The 21,139-nt window shown below is 55.5% G+C and overlaps 1 protein-coding gene across 3 annotated transcripts in view; it reads left to right on the forward strand.

The window, feature by feature from the left end:
• The window catches only part of NOL4L (nucleolar protein 4 like), a 147,371-nt gene extending 129,442 nt beyond the window's left edge, over nucleotides 1-17,929 (forward strand). For 2 of the 3 annotated variants that reach the window (XM_025400206.1, XM_025400208.1), the window contains 6 exons: nucleotides 5,077-5,354; nucleotides 7,272-7,457; nucleotides 7,539-7,730; nucleotides 8,027-8,149; nucleotides 8,610-8,811; nucleotides 13,200-17,929. In XM_025400206.1, coding sequence (XP_025255991.1) covers nucleotides 5,077-5,354; nucleotides 7,272-7,457; nucleotides 7,539-7,730; nucleotides 8,027-8,149; nucleotides 8,610-8,811; nucleotides 13,200-13,420 — 1,202 coding nt within the window. In that variant the 3' untranslated portion in view covers nucleotides 13,421-17,929. Of the gene's footprint in view, nucleotides 1-5,076; nucleotides 5,355-7,271; nucleotides 7,458-7,538; nucleotides 7,731-8,026; nucleotides 8,150-8,609; nucleotides 8,812-9,469; nucleotides 9,547-13,199 lie in introns of all 3 variants that reach the window. The other variant, XM_025400209.1, reaches the window with a different exon arrangement.
• Nucleotides 17,930-21,139: the final 3,210 nt, after the last annotated feature.

A 21,139-nucleotide genomic window follows, 5' to 3' on the forward strand; every position in this document is an offset into this window, starting at 1 on the left:
CTCCAGCCTGGGCAGCAGACTCTGTCTCAAAAAAAAAAAAGTAGGTAGAGGGGTCAGTGTGCCAGAGTGGGGCGGGAGCTGGGCTTACCAAGAAGGTGACCTTTACGCAGAGCCCTGGAAGTGAGGGACTGCGCCAAGGGGACACCCAGGACAGAGTGGAGCAGGAAGAGGGAACAGCAAGTGCCAAGGCTGGGTCACAGCTGGGGCGGGTGGGTGAGCCGTAGGGGCTCACTGGAAGGGCCTGGTGGGCCCAAAGGAGGGACCTGGCTTCCAGTTGGAGTCAACTCAGCCTGTGTGGCTACAGCTGGGATCAAATCCACTGCTTGTGGGGCCAAGGGACAGGCTGGACCAACCCCACCCCGAGCAGCACCTCTGCCCCTGCTGGTTCAGGAGGCATCAGCCCTTGCCCCACCATCCCTGGGATGGCTTCTGCAGAGCCATGGCCCAGAGCCAGTGCCACAGTGGAGATTGGGGCAGGCAGGGAGGGCTTCCCTGAGGTGGTGGTGCTCGGGTTAGCACGGAAGGGTAAGCAGCAGTCACCGAGAGTAGGGAGAGACCATGGCTCAGGGGCCAGAAAGCTGGTGACACCCCTTTGGAGCCCCGTCTCCTCTGGAGCCCTTAATGTTTGATTTGTCACTGCTGGAGCACAAGCCTGGAGGGTAGCAGTCGCCCCCATCCCCACAGTAGTCCCTCACTGGGCCCACCTCAGACTGTCACAGGCTGGGCTCCAGGATCCTCAGAAGCCCCCGTTGCAGTCTGGGAGAGCCTTGTGCGTCGGCAGTGGGTGAGTCATGATGTGAGAAAAGGTGGGGTGCAGGAAACCGGAGTTTCCTTTTGAGCTCCTGCCCCATCCCGGGCATCCGCACCTTAGAACCGTGTTTTATGGCCGTGAGACCCGCTCTGAAAGGAAACGGACGCTCCAGACGGTGGAGTAGCCTCTTCCAGCCACTCCACGGCTCAAACCTGTGTCCTCCCCAGTCAGTAAAACATGGGCCTCAGGTTGTAGGCAGCTCCCCAGAGCGCGTCGTGCCAGGGCAGCTGTGTGGGGTGGTGGCTGCCTGAGCGGAGCCTGGGGGTAGGCGAGACCGTGGTGTCACTGGGGAAGGCAGGCTTTTGCGATCCATGTTGTGCCTCTGAGTGGGCTCTGTGTGTGCGGCGTGAGAAAATAAGATAATGGCAGATATAAACTAGATATAAACTAGTCTATAAACTAGGGCTAAGGGGCTGTTTTTGTTCTGGGTTTTTTTTGTGTGTGGTAAAATGTGTGACATAAAATTTGCCATTTTAACCATTTTTAAGTGTACACTCCAGAAGCACCATTACTTCCACAGCTTGTTCATCCCCCACAACAGAAACTCTGCACCCATTAAGTAATAACGGCCCATTCCCCCAGCCCGTAGAGCCCACTGTGCCTTCTGCCTCTGTGAATTTGCCTGCTCCAGATGCTGTGCAGAAGCAGAATCACTTGCCATCCTTGCCCGTCTGGCCTGTTTCCCACAGCCTCATGTTTTTGTCATCCACATTGCAGCACTTATCCAAACTTTGTTCCTTTTCATGGCTGGATACTATTCCATCATATGAATAGACCACATTTGTGTACTCATTTACTTGTCGGGGTTTTTAAAAATACAAATAATGGGTTGGGCACAGTGGCTCACGCCTGTCATCCCAACACATGGAGAGGCCAAGGTGGGAGGATGGCTTGAGTCTTGGTAGTTTGAGATCAGCCTGGGCAATATAGTGAGACCTCATTTCTACAAAAAAAAAAAAAAAAACTTTAAAAATTAGCCGAGGCCGGGCGCGGTGGCTCACATCTGTAATCCCAGCACTTTGGGAGGCCAAGGCAGACAGACTGCCTGAGGTCAGAAGTTCGAGACCAGTCTGGCCAACATAGTGAAACCGTGTCTCTACTAAAAATACACAAAATTAGCTGAGCATGGTGGCTGGTGCCTATAATCCCAGCAATTTGGGAGGCTGAGGCAGGAGAATCGCTTGAACCTGGGAGACGGAGGTTGCAGTGAGCCAAGATCACCCCGTTATACTCCAGCCTGGGCAACAAGAACGAAACTGCGTCTCAAAAAAAAAAAAAAAAAAAAGAAAGAAAAATTAGCCAAGCATCGTGGTGTGCGCTGGGTGGGGGATCGCTTCAGCCCAGGAGGCAGCAGTTGCAGTGAGCCCTAATGGCACCGCTGCACTCTAGCCTGGGCAACAGAGCAAGACCCTAAAAAAAAAAATAAGCCATGTAAATCAGTCACCAGTATTTTAAAATCAGTTTACATAATGGTACAGATTTCCAGTTTCTTCTAACAGCTTGGAACACGTGGCCATACGAGGTCCTAGCACCTGGTGCCTTATGGGTCTTACCCACCCAACCACTTCCCTGGCCAGACTGGGGTGGCGTCTAAGTACAGTTAGGGGAGGTTCTGCCCTCCGCATGTCAATCCCCAGCCAGGCAGCCGGGGGCACAGCCCTGAGGCAAAGGTCTTGGTAGCTGGAGAGTCGGGGCCCCCGTGTCAGGCATCTGACCTGGCGGAGGCTCCAGGAGCACCCTGAGCAGCGTGTGAGTCTCAGGAGCTCACACCCGGGGAGGGCAAGTCCATCTTCTCGGGAAAACCTGATCGGGAGGTGGGTGATGGGATGATGGGATGTCACCTCTGGCCCCGTGCACGGTGTGGCACTGCAGCCAGCCTTGGGCCTGGTGCCTGTGATGAATGCAGTGACCACTGGCTTGCTGTGTGCCAGGCACGATGCCCACTGAGGAGCAGCCCCTCCTTCCAGAGGAGGAATCTAAGGCCCTCCAAGGTCAAGCAAGTGGTCTGTGAAGGTGGTGTCGGTATGTGAAGTCACACCTACAAGGTGGGTGAAGGATGGGCCCCCGCAGCTCATGGGAGCGGGGGTAACCAGCCAGTATGGGTGTCATCCCTGTCCCCCATGGACCTCAGGTGCAGGGGCTTCTCTGGTGACAGGGTCTTTCCTGGTGGGGCAGATGGCCCTCACGATGACCCTGGGCCAGGTGAAGGAAGCACGAGGGTCCCTGGCAGGGCTGGACAGCAAGCTGGGGTTGGAGGCGTGAATGCCTCCTTCGTAGGGACAGTGGAGAAAAGTGCCAGCCTGAGGTGGCAGCGTGGAACCAGACCTTGAAGGCTGGCTGCCATCTGCTCAGCTGGAGGTATCATGGCAGGCAGATTGTAGAGCCCCAGCAGAGGATAGTGAGGCTGGGCTGGGAGACTGCAGAGGTCACAGGACTGAGAGTGCCAGTGGCCATGGGCCGGACTTTTATTCAGCTGCAGGAAAGCATGGGACAAGGGAGTGAGGATTAGGCCTGGCTCTCACAGGCGGGATGTGGGTGGCCTGGGCGCTGGAGAGCAGCCAGCGGGGGCTGCATGGGGAGCTGGTCTGGTTCCCGGGTGGAGGACAGTGGGCACCCCCATTCTCACAATTCACCTTCCCTGTTACCCACAAGGCTCAGTAAGACACATCTGTCCCCGCAGGAGGTCTGGCACCTTGGTTGCAGTCATTACTTTGTTTCCAGGCCAGCATTCAGTAGGTGCTCAGTAAAGATGCTAAGGAATGTGTTCACTCCAGACTGGGCGCGAGTAGTCTGTGGGGTCCTGGGGACTGCCAGCGCGGGCCGGGACTCCGAGGATGCAGCCAGTGAGGGGCAGCTATGGGCGGGCTTTGAGGAAAGCCCGGAGCTGCCCTGCGGGAGGATGGAGGGAGTGGTGGAGCTAGGCTGCCCGGAGGAGGACAAGACGCCTGGCCCAGGGGACCTGCGGCAGCCGAGGGGGAGGGGTGCACTGCGCCACCGTGGTCTCCCATCCCCCTCTGCCCGGCCCGGCTGCTTGATGGGCAGCCTGGACCCGCCCCGGGGCAGCCGGGAAGCCAGCAATTGGTTGGGGCGCTAGAGCCGCTCGGTCGCCATGGGGACGCTCTGGAGGCGCGCGTGCCCAGTGCCCTGCACCGGGGACTAAATCTTCATAATCTGCCGGCTGGGAGGGTGGGGGTGGGGTCCAGCGTGACCCTGGCCTGGGGGAAGGGGTAGCAGGGTTCGCTGTGACCACCCCTCCCCCATCCACGCTGGGTGCAGGTGCGGAGCCGCCAGGGTCACCCGTGCGTCCCTGGGACCCTCGCGGGTGCTCACCTGACAGTGACCCCGGGAGTTCCCGCGCAGCTTCAGCCTCTGCCGTCTCAGCTGAGCAAGCAGGAGGCCGGCGCTGGAGCTGGGGCTGGGTGGGCAGAGAGGCCTGGAATGTATCTGGAACTGTCTGGTCTCCCGGTTAAAGTTTCCTCCCCGGCGCCCGCAGGCTGGCGGTGCCGCACTCTTCGCGGCAGGGGGCGCCCTCGCAGTGCTTTGCCGAGGCTGCCCACCCTGAGACGCCGGGCAGGCCCACTCGGGGGCCGCGTGCAGACCCCAGACCCTGCAGCCCCGGCTTGGCATGTCCCAGGCCACGGGGCCTGCATGGAGCACGGATCCGGGGGCCACCGTGCCTGTGCCTAGGCTGCCAGGGCTGAGCTGGGCTTGCTTGCAGGAGGGAGTGGATGGCTGGAGGTCACAACAGAGCCATCCTTCCTGCCTTGGGCAGAGGAAGGAGACATTTGAGGGCCCATTGTGGGTAGGGGCTTTGAGAGCTCGAAGCTGCAAGGCAGTGCCGGGCAGCAGGAGCAGGGTGGGTGGGAGGTGTGGTCCTGGGAGCTGGGGAGAAGGGAGAGCCTGGCCGGGCTTCAAGGGCCTCCAGGGCCCTCTGGCAGGCCACTCACTCCTAAACCCCTGGAGCTGGGCCTCCTTTAAGCCTGGACATAACGCTTGCAAGTTTGGGGTGCAGGAAGACCCTCCATGCCCTGCACAGCCCTGCCTGGCCACTCCTCTCCTGATGGCCCCTCTGTTCTGGCAGAGGGGACCCTGTGGCTGCATCAGCTAAGGCTGTGGGCTGGGGCAAGTTGCCTCTGAGGTGGGGTAGCAGCACTCATCCCCACCCAGGGATACTCATGAGGAAGACACAGGGTGGGATACTCTGAGGTGGCTGCAGTGGCCACAGTGCGTGGGATGGGGCCTCACACCCAGGCCTCTCATTCCAGATGACTCCTCCTCTGAGAGTGGCAGCGGCAATGGCTCCTCCACCCTGAACCCTTCCACATCGAGCAGCACGCAGGGCGACCCTGCCTTCCCCGAGATGAATGGCAACGGCGCCGTGGCCCCCATGGACTTCACCACGGCCGCCGAGGATCAGCCCATCAACCTGTGTGACAAGCTCCCGCCGGCCACGGCACTTGGCACACCCTCCTACCCCTCCGATGGCTGTGGTGCCGACGGGCTGCGGAGCCGAGTCAAATACGGGGTGAAGACCACCCCTGAGGTGTGTGGGGCTGGGGGCTCAGTCTATTTCTTTCTGTAGAGGGCTGTTGTGAGGCGAGAATGAAATTGTATACACCCAGAACTTAGCTGGAGCCAGCCCATGTGTGTGACACCAAGCCAGGGTGGTGGCTGTGGCTGGTATGCCATCGGGTTCCTGGTGGAGCTCTGGGATGGGAGATGGCTTGGAGTGTGCCCTCAAGCCAGGCCCCCTTCTCCAAGTCTGGTTCCCCATCTGTGAAGTGGAGCTGATGGTCCCTGCCTTGGTAGAGATGGTAGATGGATATGCATCCCCACGACCCGTCCCCTCCCCCAGCACAGCATCTGCTGTGGATAACAGCAAGTGGCCACTTTTGGCACAGCCAGGTACGAGGCCTCCCACTGCCTAGTTTCTCTGCGTGCCTGTCCCCATTTTATAGGTGGTGCAAAAAAGGGGCAAGGGCCCAGGCGCGTGGGCAGTGGAACTCCTCCTTTGACCAGGCTGATGGAGGGTGGGCACAGCAGGTACCGCTACCAATGGGCATCCCCCCTGCTTCCTGGGGCCTCCCTCACACTTCCACAAGCTGCTTCTGGGCCACAAAGGTTTCCTGCAGTAGTGCCTCTTCTTCAACCTGGGCCTGGGGGCCAGAGGCGCCTTCCTGGAGCCTGCACCTCTGGACAGACTCTTCTCCCTCCCTGGCATCCTGCCCCTATCCAAGTCTGTATGTGGACGAAGTGACAGGCACCAGGCCAGTGACCCTAGGGGACCGACCCCTGTGGGCCTAGTCCCAGGGAGAGAGGCCTGTCAGGGGCCGTACTGTGGGACCAGGTGCCAGGCAGTACACTTCATCCTGGATTTGCTCCTCAGTGAGTGCTGTTCCCCCTGGGCTGTGCCATGGCCATGCAGCCACCTGTTCCCTGAGCCTGCCTTACCTGCTAGATGCCAGCCTCCTTGAGGGCAGGGACAGTGTCCCCAGGCTACTGCCAGTCAGGATCTGAATGAGTAGTTGGGACACATCGAAGGCACAAACTTTCCAAAAGACAACAGTGGTCCTCAGCCATCCCAGAGCAGTGCCCCGAGGCAGGGGCAGGGGACAGGTGGCGTGGGAGCTGAGCCATGAAGGATGAGAAGATGGAGGAAGCACGGGGGAAAAGAGGAAGCTGCCTCTTAAGGAGAGATGGGCAAGGGGGCTTGTCCAGGGAGGAACTCGTGGTGGGAGCAGAGGGCTGGAGCCCTTCTCTGCTGGAGGACAGGAGACTGCTGGTGGAAGCTAGATCTGGCTCCCTTTCCCTTTCTACCCATATATTCTCAAGGGGCCACTGTGTTGTCCTGGTGGGGGTGCAGACAGGAGAAGGCCAGGCCAGGAGCTGCGGGAACACATCCTGCTTAATGGACCTGTCGCCTTGGCTGGCTACCTCGCCCAGCCCATCTGTTCCTCCTCCCGACAGACAGCATGCTCGCTGCTTTGGTGACAGCTCGGTTGTCAGCGTGGGGTTGTAGCCCCTTGGGGATCAGGGAGGAAAACCCTGAAGCCAAAACATATCTTGGCACAAGAGGAGGCTGGCGGGTGGTGGGACTCCTTTCCGTGTCTGCCTTACCCCTGCACACGTGGCAGGTCCTGGTGTGGACCTCTGCTGAGGAAACAGGTGACACCCTCCTAAGTGCTCGGCACCCCCAGGAGCCAGGTCTCTGCATATACTGTTGCAGTCGGTCCTCCCTTCGGCAGCCCAGGGAGGGAGGAGGTGGTAGCATTGCTGTCCCCATTGCACAGATGAAGGGAGCAGAAGAGAGGAGTGACTTGCTCAGGGCCTCGCAGCTGTGGCTCTCGTGGCAGCAGGGCGTGCGTGCCACCCTGGTCCCCAGGCTCACCACCTGTAGGAGACCCAGCAAGGGCAGGAGCAGCTGCTTGGCCCAACCCTCTGCCTCTTGCCCTCTTTTTAGTCCCCCCCCTACAGCTCTGGGAGCTACGATTCCATTAAGACTGAGGTCAGTGGCTGCCCTGAGGACCTGACAGTGGGCCGGGCCCCGACGGCAGATGACGACGATGATGACCATGACGACCATGAGGACAATGACAAGATGAACGACTCTGAAGGCATGGACCCTGAGCGTCTTAAGGCCTTCAACGTGAGCACTGGCCGGAAACAGGTGGGATGGGGATGGGAGCAGTGCCAGGGTCGGCCCTTCCCATGGCCCGTGTCTCTGCAGATGTTTGTGCGTCTCTTTGTGGACGAGAACCTGGACCGCATGGTGCCCATCTCCAAGCAGCCCAAGGAGAAGATCCAGGCCATCATCGAGTCCTGCAGCCGGCAGTTCCCCGAGTTCCAGGAGCGGGCCCGCAAGCGCATCCGCACGTACCTCAAGTCCTGCCGGCGCATGAAGAAGAACGGCATGGAGATGGTGAGTCCCTCCTCCCTGGCCCACGCTTCCCCTCAGCGCCACCACTGACCTTCTGCCACACGCCCAGGATGCCCGGGCCCCTTCACCCAGGGTCTTCCCAGGAGTCCTGGAAGCAAGTACCATAATCCCTGATTTGCAAATGAAGGAACTAAGGCCTAGAAAGGTCCTATAGCTCCATAGACTGAGGCACTGGAGCCCAAACCCCACCCTGTGCCACCCACCCCTGGGGCAGGGTCTCTGCACAAGCCCAGGGCCCCCACGACCCCATGCTAGCTCCATCCCCGTTCTGCCTGCAGACCAGACCCACGCCACCCCACCTGACCTCGGCCATGGCAGAGAACATCCTGGCAGCTGCCTGTGAGAGCGAGACGAGAAAGGCAGCCAAGCGGATGCGTCTGGAGATCTACCAGTCCTCACAGGTACCTGCCACAGCAGCCACTACAGGGGCTGCTCCTGGGCAGCCAGGGAGAGCAGGTGCAGGGAGGGCAGGCCTCAGACGGGTGTGGACTGAGGGAGCTGTGATGGGTGCAGTCGGGGAGGGGCAGAGGGGGAACGGGAGAGCAAAGACGAGGAGAGGAGGTGGGTGGAGGTCAGGGGTGGTGTTCTCAGAGGTCTTCAGACCTCATATGGAAGCCTGGACTTCATCCCGAGACTAGAGGGCCCAGATCAAATAGGCTGACAGTGAGATGAGCAGAGTCGGGAAAAGCCCCCAGCGGGGAAGGTGGCCGGGGGAGGGACAGACAGAATCCTGCAGGTCAAACCACAGCATTGGGTCCCAGGAGTCCTGGGGCCGCAGCATTTATCCACCTTGTGTCCAGGGATGGTAGTTGGGGCCAGCTGCCCCTTGGTTTCCCCAGCGCCCCCCTCTCCTCTCTGCAGGACGAGCCCATAGCCCTGGACAAGCAACACTCGCGGGACTCCACAGCCATCACCCACTCCACCTACTCACTGCCAGCCTCCTCCTACTCCCAGGACCCTGTGTACGCCAACGGCGGCCTCAACTACAGTTACCGCGGGTACGGGGCCTTGAGCAGCAACCTGCAGCCCCCTGCCTCCCTCCAAACAGGAAACCACAGTAATGGTGAGTCGGGGGAGGCCTGGACTCTGGCTCCCTGACCAGCACCCAGTTGGGTCTGCAGAGCAGCCCCCGGCAGGGCAAGGGGTAGGGGGAAGCAGAGGCCTGTGATGGAAAGGGACTGCCTCACAGCACAGGGAGCAGGAGGGGCGGCTCTGGCACCCTCCCACTTCATCGTCTCAGCTGGTCCTTAGATTGGAAGGTGAAGGAGACTTAGCTGGTTAAAGCAAAAAGCTACCGCCCCCTTCTCACCGCCGGTGGCGCTTGCTCCGCCGCTTCCCACCTTCACTCCCGGCGCCTCTCACTGATTCCGCTCCCCCAGGGACCCTGTGGGTGCCGAGTCCCAGCCAAGGGCCTGTTCTTGACCTGAGTTGAATCTCCACAGCCCCATCTCACCCATAGTGACCAAGGCTCAGTGAGACAGCTGCTGGCCTGGCCCAGCTGTGGCCCCGCTGGCCTGCAGGGCGGCTCCCTCCCCAGGCCTCAGCGCAGGGCCTGCCTTTCTAGGTGAAAGCTTTTCTCACCCGGGTGCTGGGCCTCAGTTCTTGCCCCTGCACTCATGGAGCCTACATCTGAGACACCCGGGGTGATGGCGCACACCTGCTCCCTTGCTCCGCTGCTGTAGCTGGGTGATTCAGTAGGTGCTTTTCCGGTAACTTCCCAGGCTACTCTGCGCAGATGGGGCACAGACCATTAGAGGAGACAGCCCCCGAAGAGACAGAGGCTTCCTCATGGAGTCAGGTGCTGCCGTGAGCACGAACTGGAGTGGGGAACCTCAGACCCCTTTACTGTGAGGCCAAGGGAAGCAGGGGAGGAGTGGGGTCAGCCTGGTGGGTCACAGGACCTCTTGGGCCAGGCACTCGGGTTGTGTTCTGTGTGCAGGAGGAGCCCCTGCTAGGTTTTAAGCACAGAAAGGCCTTGAATTGTGTGGTCTGTCATTCTGTCTGCCCTTGTAAGAAGGTTTGAATGGGGAGAACAGGAGGCAGAAGCCGTGTGCTTTGGGGGTCGTTCAGAAGCCAGGGAATGAAGGGAAGAATTGAGGAACTTGAGTAGGTTGGTGAAAGGTGCCACCTGTAAGCTGGGGAACACTGGTGCGAGGTCTTGGCTAAACATGCCTGAGGATTCCCTAAGCCCCTGTCCGTGGCTGCAGGAGACCCCTCACTGTTCCTGGGCAGCAAGGGAGGGAGCTAGTCCCCACCCATGGCAGGAAACCCAGGCCGCCTCCACTCGCCTTGACCCTCCACCCCCGCAGAACCAGGAAGTGTATGCAGGTCCCTGGAAGATTCGTGCCTGGGCTTAACTCCTCATCCCTTCCTAATGCCTCTTAACCTAAAATAAGAGGCTGCCTGGCCCTAATCCCTGAAGCTAAGGCCAGAGTGGCCAGCACAGTGAGAGGTGGAGTGGCTGTCCTAGGTGGGCTCCTTTCATTCCGGGAAGAAAAGCCATCCCATAGCCCTGCCCTCCCTACATGTGGGAGTCTTCGGCCCAGCAGATGAGTGAGGGTGGCCTGGGGTCTGCTCCCTTCTAGCAGCAGGTGATGGTGACAAGCCTCTATCTGGTGTCCACCCAGCATGACCTATCTCAGGGGTGTTGCTGCCAGGTTCCCCTGACCTTCCTAAGGGCCTCTCATGGTGGGGCTGGGCCTGTTTCAGGCCTGCCCCGTTCACACCTGCCCAAGAGGCACAAACAGCAGCCAGAGAATGATTCTTCAGGGAGGCAGCTGGCTCTGCCCTTGTGCATCCTGAGGCCTCAGTCTCCCATCTGTGAATACCCTGGTTCCTTCATGGTGGGTAGGGAGGCCACTGAGGCAGAAATCTGGTCATTTACCTCCTCGCCTGGGGCAGCCCCTGTCCGTGAGCACTAGTACCTCGTCTGGAGAACATTGTTTAGATCCTCCAGCGGTTGAAGGAAGATGACAGGCAGCCACGTGGTTGCAGGGCCACCCAGCTCCACTGGCCTCCCCAGCCTCAGACTTTCAAGTGATTGTTCAATCAGTTTGGTACCTCGGCTGGGCAGCCGTATTAATGGCTCAGAGCTCCTCACTTTGTTCATTATGTTGTCATCTGGAGATGCAAATCAGCTTAGATAGAATCAGGCTCACCCTGTCTTGCCTGGGGTGCTGGGTAACTCATGCTCGCTCCTATCCCTCTACCCACCATACAGTAGTCACTCGGCAACCTGAGCATCTGGCTGTAACCAGAGTCTGCATGGGATGTCTCCAGATCAGATTGGCCACAGGAAACAGGGACCTTCTCCTTTCCAAGCCTCAGCTACCGCCCAGGAGAGAAGGGAGGAAGCTCTGAGCACAGGCATGAACAGGACAGCACTTGGGGAGAGGAGGAGAAAAGGAAGGACCTGAGGCCACTGCTCATGTTGACTATGCCAGGAGGCTCTGGCCACTCCCAAGCGTGATGCAGAGGGGACCAGAGCCACCCTAGAGGGAACCAGACCCTCTCCTCCCCATCCCTCTGGGTCCAGCCCCTGCAATATCCAGAAGCCAGCAGAGGTACTCCTGTTCCCAGCTTCTCAGTCCCCCATTGTGACAACACCTTGGGAGTCAGTGACCTGCTTGGCTGCTGTTTCTAGACACGGCCCCAACCCCTTCCCCCTGTGTTTGACTTTAACAGACTTAACTGTTTCCTTAACTCTCAATTCCAAGGACGCTGTTTAGAAAATAGTTCCTAGGACCTACTCCTCCTTGGTGTCCACATTCTCTGGCCAGAGAGGAAATAACCCCATGTGACAAACTGTCCCATCTTAGGCTCCAGCTTCCTTCCCCATTCGGGGGCTGCAGCAGCTTCCTTTTAGCAGCAGTCAGGTTCCATAGTTTATCCCAAGATGTCGCTTCCAGTCTGGATGCCTCCAGGGACAAGAGCTTGTCCCTCTTCATAGCAGCATAAAAACTGCCATGGAGATGCAATCATGAGTGAATGTGGCCATCAGAACCTTCAGGGTAGTTGGGGGAGTCTCACACCCCCGTGGAAGAGAAAGCTGTGGGGGAGGGCAGAGAACAGAGAAGCTGACCTGGCTGCATCAGAGAAGGCTTCCTAGGGAAGCGGCAGCGCTGCCTGCACCTGCCCAGATTCTCTCTTCTTTGGCTGTTTCTTGCTGTGAACACCTTGCAGGATGCTTTTCAAATTCCAGGAGCTTCCAGGTCTCCTGGGAGCCCACTCAGAAAGCTGTGAAACCTGTTTGGAAGCCCTTCCCTACTGTGCCAGTCTAGGCAGGCAGGCCTCCTGCGGGCTGAGAAGGAGCCCTAGCCTGGGCCGAGTGTTTCACACCTGGCATCTTAGCTTCTGCTCACAGGAGCCGCTTAGTTTTGGCAGATGAGGGCTCTGAGGCCCACAGAAGTTAAAGGATTTGCCAATGAAGTAGCAGAGCAGGACTTGAATCCACACTTGCCCGACTCCAAAGCCAGTAGCTTCTTGGGAAAGGCCAAGAGAGGACAGGGCCTGGCAGTCCCCTCCCCAATACGCACACCCCTAGTGTGTTTTAGAAGATGGCAGGCTCCCTCTTCGCCATCATCATCTGAGGACAAAGGGCAGGCAGTTTCTCCAGAAACCAGTCTGGGTCTTGTCCTGATCGTTCGGCCCACACTCCCTCGTATCCCAGCAGCATGAACCCTCCACCTCACTCAGGCACAGGACTCCTCCCAGGAGGGGGTATTCGAGGTGCTGAGGCTTAGCAGAAAGAGGCTTCACACAGCCAGCCCCTTCCTCCATCCACTGGCTGCCACGGTCCCTCCTGGGGGTGCAGTTATGGCCTGGCCAGTCTGGCCTGTACCTCTTGCCCCAGACAACCAAGGCAGCTGGTCTCTCTCCAGCTGGACAGAAGCACACACAGATGTTTCTTCTCCTGGCCTTTTGTGGCTCCACTCTGAACTCCTCCTGGGCTTTCCCCACACACATCTCTCAGGTGTGTTAGGCCCCTGCCTACCTGCAGAGTTTCCTGCACACCATCTCCCCTTCCAGCCTCGATGTCTGGGGTGGGGGAAGAGCACACAGATAGGTGCTGCTCCTTTAGGCATGCTGGCAGAGGCTTTAGCACTTGGCCCACAGTTCCTCAGTGCTGGGAGTATTTCCCATTCCCACGCGCTGCTCACCACACTGAGAGGCAGATCTTAGGAGTTCCTTTGCCCCAAGTCCTCCTCTTCCTCACCTAAAACCAGATCTTTGCAAGATCACCCTGAGGATTCCCTGAGAACCCTGTCGCCCGCAGGCCCGTTCTAAGCACTAGGGATAGAGGCATTAGGGAGATGGACCAAAGCCACAGACTCCAGTGTTCAACTCACAATGGGCACTAGGCCATAGGTTATGACAGCGCCAAGGAAGACACACCTCCCAGATGCCAGGCAGGGTGGCCGCTCCCTCCTCACCCTACTTCCCTCTTTACAGGGCCCACGGACCTCAGCATGAAAGGAGGGGCCTCCACCACCTCCACCACCCCCACACCCACCCCCTCCAGCACCAGCACCAGCAGGCCCGTGCCCACCGCTCAGCTCAGTCCCACAGAGATCAGCGCCGTGCGGCAGCTCATCGCGGGCTACCGGGAGTCTGCTGCCTTCCTGCTGCGCTCTGCAGACGAACTGGAAAACCTCATCTTACAGCAGAACTGACCCCAGCGGCACCTGGAGCGCACTGCCCTAGGGAAAGAGGCTGTCCCAGCCTGGACCCAGCTTCCTGCCTCACCAGTTGGTACCTTTTGTTTTTGAAAGAGGTGGGATCCAAAAGAGCTGTTTCTAGCCACACTCCAAGCACCTGAGACTTTGGGCACAAGGACACTTTTTTTTTTGGAATCTCACCACACGGGTGCTCTGACCTGCTTGGAAGAGGCCAACGGGGCAGCTCTGGAAGGGTTGGGGGCTCCCCTGACAAGGCGCTGGGGCTGCAGCTCTGTTTAGAATCACCTTCGTGGACCCTGATGTTAGAATCCCACCCCCAGATAATTACCTTTCAAGTCTTAGGTGAGCAGAATTGCATATTTATTGAGAAAAACAAAGTGGACCCTTTCTTCCTCTCCCCTTAGTAATTTATTTTTCTGAAAATGGATTCTTTTGTGTTTGTACAGATTGCTAGTCTGTGTCTGTCTGATCAGAAGGATGTATCCCCATACCTAACATTCCATATCACTACACTGATGTGGGCTGGGGCCAGGGGCAGGGCGGGTGCCAGGCTGGCTGTTCCTCTGCATGCCTGGCGCACCCTGTGGCCACTATCCCATGGCCAGGCCATCCTGTTGCAGATCCCAGTGCTGCCACAGGGACACCACCAGGCACCTCCCTAGGCACCGCCAAGCAGGAGGACCTCACCCACACCCATGGCAAAGCAAAACAAAAGAGGTACCCCCACCCCATTCTCCAGAAGCCCCAGTCCATGGTCACCTGTATTCTACCTCACACTCCAGCGTGGGCTTTTTCCAGGATGTGCCCTGAGCCTGTTCTGAACAGCTGTCACCCCAACTCCCCCACACAATGTGTCTGCCTGGGAGGTAAGTCCAGACTGGGTGTCCAGGAGCTGGAACCCAGAGAGCGTCCTGTCCCTAACCAGCCACTGCAGTCCTCTAGCTCTGGCCCTCTCGGCTGCTTGACGGGACGGACTGCTGGGAGATGGCAGCCGGTCGGCAGGGCCCTTGCCCTCACACCCCGCTGCCCAGAAGCCAGGTCTGAACTTCTGTGCACAGGCCTGGGCCCTAAGACTCCTGCCAAGAGGGGCCGCTGCTTCAGGGTGAGCCCCGGCTGTCAGGCAGCTGTGAGCTCCAGGGCGGACTGCAGCTCCCATCCCCTTGCGCCATGTTTGGAGTAAAGGGATCAACGGAAGTGGAGGAGCCACTTGGGGTTCTCCTAAGACCAGCCCTTCTGGAGGGGCCAGTCCTGGAAGAAACCCATAATCCCTGGAGTGTGAAAAAGGGCAAAAAGAAAAAGCTGGCCTGGTTTCCTTCCTCCCTGATAGGCACTTCCTCTTGCTCAGTGCAATACCTACCAGTGCTGCTAAACCAGGGATTCGCCCAGACCTCAGCAGGCCCCCAGGGCCTCTCCATGCAACACTCCGTAGCCATGACAGCAGCTCTCTGCTGCCCGCCCCTGCCCAGAACTGGCAGAAGCCCTCTGTTGCCTTTCCTCCCTCAGAGCAGCGAGGCCCCAGGGGAGCCAGGGCCGAGTGGATCCTAGGATGGCCACAGAGAGCCACTCGCTCCTAGAACAGGCACCCCTTCCCAAACCAGCTCTTCTGCAGCCAATTGCCTGTTGCAGCTGTGGCCACTGCCTCCCGGCACTGTGGCAGACTCCCCCAGAGGAGGGACAGGGAGGGGGCACCAGTGAAGATGCCCTATCCTGCCTCAGGTCCAGAACTCTGAAAGGTAGGGTGCCTACCCCGTGCTTACTTCCGGCCCCTAGAGGTTGGGGGTGGTCGTCTCTCTCAAGTGGCCTCCAACAACCCACCCAGCCACACCACCTCTGCCTTCCATCTGACCAATCCCCAGGCCTCTGGTCAGGGCCAGGACACCTGAGACTCACCCTTAGCACAGCACAACCTCCAGTGCCCAAGGCCTCTCCCACACCCCAGCCATCCACACATCCAGCCCCACCTGCTCAGTACTACTCCCCTCAACATTTGAATTCGTGTAAATATTTATTTTTGTGTGTGAACAATACTACAAAGTAATCAGTGAGATCTTTTGCAAAATGTTACCCCAGGCAATTTGTGAGAATCTTAATGTTAAAACCTGGCAGAGACAATCGCCACCCTAGAATTCCTGGTATCAGTTACTTAACATGTCACTTCTCCCAGAGGCAGTACCCAAGCTAGATGTGGACCGTTTGCATTTCTTGGCAGACAGGAGTGAGAAAGACTGGGGAAGGGGCTCCCTCCCGCTACCCTCATAAGGATTAGATCTAAAGATCAGCATAAGCTACAGTTTGAAATCACGTTTTTCTGAGTTCAAGCTGTTGGAACTGACCACCCTCTAGCCTGCCTTAGTACTGCGGCAAGAGCATAGATTCAATGTGTTTTCAAGAGAAAGGAAAGAATATGTCAGTGGTTAAAGTCCATTGGGCCTCCCAGGCCCCTCCAGGACAAGGGATTTCATCATGTTGACCCCACCTCTTGGGTGGGCTCCTCCTTTCCAGTGAAACTACACCTGAAGCCCTGGAGATGGCAGAATCAGGAGCAAGTTTCTGCATGGAAACGGGATTCCATTTAGCTGGCTCAGTCAGGGAACTTGTTCTGTTTTGCTTTTGTTTTAAAAGATACAGCTTCAACCCCTTCCCCCTACTCCTGACTTGGAGGGCACCAAAGAGCTGGTTCTGATGAACCAAGCTCGCTGCTGTCTCACCCTCACCGGAGAGACTGCCTTCTCCCAAAACGAGCTCCCAAAGCCCTGTCCCACAGCCATTTAAAAATCTTCTGACGGGCCTCAGGGCACAAAGTAATCATTTGGGATCCTAAGTTAAAAAGGAAATGCAAGAGTAGGATACTCCAATTCCAGAGTCTTTGCAGGGGCTAATCCCATGAGAAGGGCAGCATCAGAGAAGTGGGCATTGGTCTTAGTGGTGGACCATCAGGTAGACAAGTGATAGTGTGTGTAACCCATCTGAAACTCATTTTACCGTCGCCACTCTTACAGAGGACAGTTTATTCCCAAGGACAGTGCTGACAGGGAGGGGGACAGGCAGGGAGTTAGGAGGGTTTTCGAGGATTTCAAACAGGTGGAACCCATCCATCCCTATTCCCAAGGGCCACTTACAACTCCAAGGGTGGTTATAGGATTAACTACCAGTTCATTTTCAAAATGCTGCTTTGAACTCAGAGGGTTGATACTTTTAATTTGTAATTTTTTGTAAAACTTTTTACAAAATAGTAAAGTATTTCACCAGAATACCAGTTTCAATCCGTCCATGGTCTGATTTTTATATAATTTAGTGGTGCTTTAGAAACTTTGTTTTTGTTGTTTCTGAGCTAAACAGCTCAATCCTTTTTCGCCTGTATCTACCTAAGACCAATGTGAACCTTTGTATTTTTGCTCCTAATTTTGGACTCAGTGAAAGTGTACTGTTTACATGTACAGATGCCCCCTGTCCCTGTGTGTTCTGCAAGACTTGCTCTTGAGGAGGAAGATGCACCTCACTAAGCTCATCTGCTTAGCAAAGCCACAAACAAAAACCTCTCACTTTTTACCTACGTTTCCACCTAAAAATACAACAAAAAACCTACACCATATAGAACTCAGATTGGCTGAAAAACTTTCCACCTGGTAGATGGCCCATATGCCTCTATTATGTGGTCCATTTAGGAGCAGGAGTCAGAAGAGAGACCTCCTATTGGCTGCTGGTGGGTAACTGCATGGACAGAGGAAAAGGGAGGGCAGGACTTTGCTGCAGAGCTATGGGATGAATGTAGTTCTTCCCTGGGCAGCCTGGGAGTGGGAAGGTCAGAATGACTCACGTGGCCTTCAGGATCAAGCCAACCAGGATTTAGGGACAACCCAAGAGGTCTTTAGTCCTCTGGCGTGATTTAGACATGTTTTGGAAGAGCACGAGTTCCGTATCTGAGATGAGATGTTAAGACTTTCAGTGCAGACAGTACAAGCCATTTCTTCAGGGTTCCTCTGGGGGCAGCTCCTTCATGAGGTCCCACCTCCGGGGAGGGGCACAGGACTCCAGATAGTAAGCACTTAAGGCAAACAGTGGATGGCACCAACTTTTAAAGGTGACTCTTTGTTAATCAATGGCTTCACCTCTAAATTATATTTTTACAGATAATGCACCTATGCAACTTAACGTGGCTCTTCTAAGCAGGTGAGGACTTCCTCCTCAATGCTCTCTATAAAAATCATTTGTGTTCTATATAGTGAGTTTTACCAGTAAATGTGGCTTAATATTTTAATTCTTAGAATGTGTCTTCTGTACGTGATGCGACTAAATTCTGTTTTGTTTGTGGAATGACTAGCACAGGCCAACTCCCTCTCTCCCTCACTTAACAAAAGACCAATGAGCTGTTAATCGAGCTGTTATCTCCATGGTATTACTTGCTAAATGCACTGATTTCATAAGTATGTGGAATCCTTTTCCTTTTGAATCTGTATATCATATATAAGACTGAATCTACTTAATAAACACTGAACAACAAACTGAATGCTCTGCTTCCACTGTGTCCTATCAACAGCAGCACCACCTGCCACTTCTCACCCTTCCTCATCTAGTCTGGCACTGAAACATCTTTCTACTAGTGGAATCTACTAGCCAACAGTATGGCACACAGAAGGTCCTCAGTACATTTTCCAGAACAAATAAACCTGTAATTCCAGCATCTCATCTGTTAGAAAGGGAAGGAAATGAAACTTTCCCAGGCGCCCTTCAGTTGCTGAGCACATGCAGAGCTCTCATGCACCCTTTTAAATCTCAGTTCCCTTACCCGCCACACGCAGACACACAGGCACACGGAGTACACGCCCTGCTGAAATTCAGTGACCAGCAACAAACTTGCTTTTCCACAACCTCTCACCCTAGCACGTGGGCAATTGACTGAAACCAAATTCCAATAATAATCCCTAAGTGCTAATTTGGAAAACTGAGCAAACACAATCTCTGGTTCTGAACCTTCGGTGCTTAACATTCCATTCTATGCAAAACCCTGGATCCCACCTTGAAGGAAACAAAAGGGCTACTTTTTCCAAAGATACTTATTTGTGCTGATTTTTTTTCATCCTATATATGTGGTTTAGGTTAAGCTTTAAGGAAAAGTTGTAGGAATATGGCTGGGAACAAACGTGATCATGGATTTAAAAACTTTAGGCATGTTAAAAGCATACATTTTACTGCTAAAATTCTGTGTGTGTGTGGGTGTATATGTGTATACATTTATGGGACTTTTTTTTTTTTTTTTGAGACGGAGTCTCGCTCTGTCACCCAGGCTGGAGTGCAGTGGCCGGATCTCAGTGCAAGCTCCGCCTCCCGGGTTCACGCCATTCTCCTGCCTCAGCCTCCCGAGTAGCTGGGACTACAGGCGCCTGCCACCTCGCCCGGCTAAGTTTTTGTATTTTTAGTAGAGACGGGGTTTCACTGTGTTAGCCAGGATGGTCTCGATCTCCTGACCTCATGATCCGCCCGTCTCGGCCTCCCAAAGTGCTGGGATTACAGGCTTGAGCCACCGCGCCCGGCCTATGGGACTTATTAAAACCTTTTTATTTATTTTTTTAGACAGTATCACTCTGTTGCCCAGGCTGGAGTGCAGTGGTGTGATCTCAGCTCACTGCCTCCAACCCTCCAGGTTTAAGCAATTCGCTGCCTCAGCCTCCAAAGTAGCTGGGATTACAGGCGCAGGCCACTATGCCCGGCTAATTTTTTGTATTTTTAGTAGAGACGGGGTTTCACCATCTTGGCCAGGCTGGTCTTGAACTCCTGACCTCGCGATCCACCTGCCTTGCCTCCCAAAGTGCTGGGATTACAGGCGTGAGCCACCGCGTCCGGCTAACCTTGATTTTTAAATAATGACATAATCCCTTTTCTCATAGAAATTCCGTACAGTAGCCAAATATATAAAATGGAAAAGGGCATGACCTTGGGGCTGAGACTCACTGAAGACAGGAGGAGGTCCGGGCACAGAAGATGGCCCTTGATGCCTCCGTTTTCCCATGGATGTGGGGAATCAAGGCGCAGCAAATCCTCAGTTAATACCACGGAAATTCCTTGTCCTGCCTAAAATGATCACCACTGAGACTGCTCAAACTATTAAGACTATTAGAAACCCACAACCTGGGACAACAGCTCCAGAACACAGACCCCGTTGGCCTGCTGGCCAGCCCCGCAAACACTTACCTCCTTCCACAGGAAATGCTGCTGTTCCACCAGAGCACTGGGATTCCCGCTCGCTGATTCCAGTCTGGCTTCTTTAAACAGGGCTCCACACCACTGTTGCTAACAGTGGATAAAAGACTTCGTCAAATGGGAATGTCCCCTCAGAAGAGTGAACTAAAATGTACTCAACGACAAAACAGGCAAAATCTCCCTTTATGAAAAACAACTTAAAATGCGCTAGGGAAGCGTAGTAGTAACATTTCTTTGCAAGAAGAATCCTTGCAAAATCCTATCTTCCCTTAATTGATCTTTTGTATAAACACAGATTTTATTAGGTTTATTCTCAGCCGGTAGTTTTTAAACACAGGGCCCCAGCTGCCTAAGGAGCTGGTAAATCCTGACACAGTACGCAAAACTTTGTGAGGCCAGGTGTGCTGGCGGCAAGATTGCTTGAGGCCAGGAGTTCAAAACTAGTCTGGGCAACAGTCTCTACAAAAAATTTTATTAGCTGGGCGTGGTGGTGTGTGCCTGTAGTCTGAGCTACTTGGGAGGATGAGGTGGAAGGATCACTTGAGCTCAGGAGTTCGAAGCTACAGTGAGCTGTGATCATGCCACTGCACTCCAGCCTGAATAGAGTGAGAGTCTGCAAAAAAAAACCCCAAAAAGCTTTGTATGTGCATTCCATGGGGGGAGAGTTCCCAAAAAAACGATTAAGACCCACCCACATCAGGTAACACAGCACTGACAACTGTTGTTCTTATAAGGCGTTCGTCTACGGCTTGTGGTAGAGATGTTCATTCTAGGCTTTCAAATTTACCAGAGACAATAGGAAGCGTGGGGATGTTGTCCAATTTTGGAGCAATCTCCAAAGTTCCACATCCTGCCCCTTCCATGGCTTCAAACACCACCCACACATAAGGGCAACACAGCCTGGGTCCCCTCCTCTCCGGGAGACAGGGCAGGCAGATGCTTTGGCCATCAAGACCCCTGATGGATGCAGGTAGCTCTATTTAGCAGGCACACATACCCACACACCCCTCTCTCTAACACAGTCTTACAGCAGGCTGGATAGCAAATAAATGACACCTTGCCAGGCCAATACCATTTTTCCTATATTCTGAAACATTATTTTCCCTGTCCTTTGGACCATGAGCAAAATAAGCCTTCCTGACCAAATATTCAATCTAAACTCAGGACTACACCAACCTTTGGTCAGGTCTGTGGCCTGAGACCAAAAGCCAGGGTCCAAAGGGACTTCATACCCTGCATCACCCCTCAGCGCAACGGGCACAAGGCCTACATCCTGACAGCTCCTTTCTGGAGCAAGAGTGAAGTAGGTGGCAGTAGCTGTCTAGATTTCTACTGTAGTTCACCTATTACTTGTCTTGGCCTGCTGTGAACTAACAGTCATCATGTCCTAGGAGGCAGGCACTAACAACCTCGTGAAGTAGGAACTATTACACCATTCACAGATGATAGTTGGCAGCCTGGTTAAATAACATGACCCAAGACCACAGAGCTGGCGTGTCGCAGAGGCTGTACTCT

This window comes from Theropithecus gelada, chromosome 10, assembly GCF_003255815.1.
Source record: "Theropithecus gelada isolate Dixy chromosome 10, Tgel_1.0, whole genome shotgun sequence".
NCBI classification, from domain to species: Eukaryota; Metazoa; Chordata; class Mammalia; order Primates; family Cercopithecidae; genus Theropithecus; species Theropithecus gelada.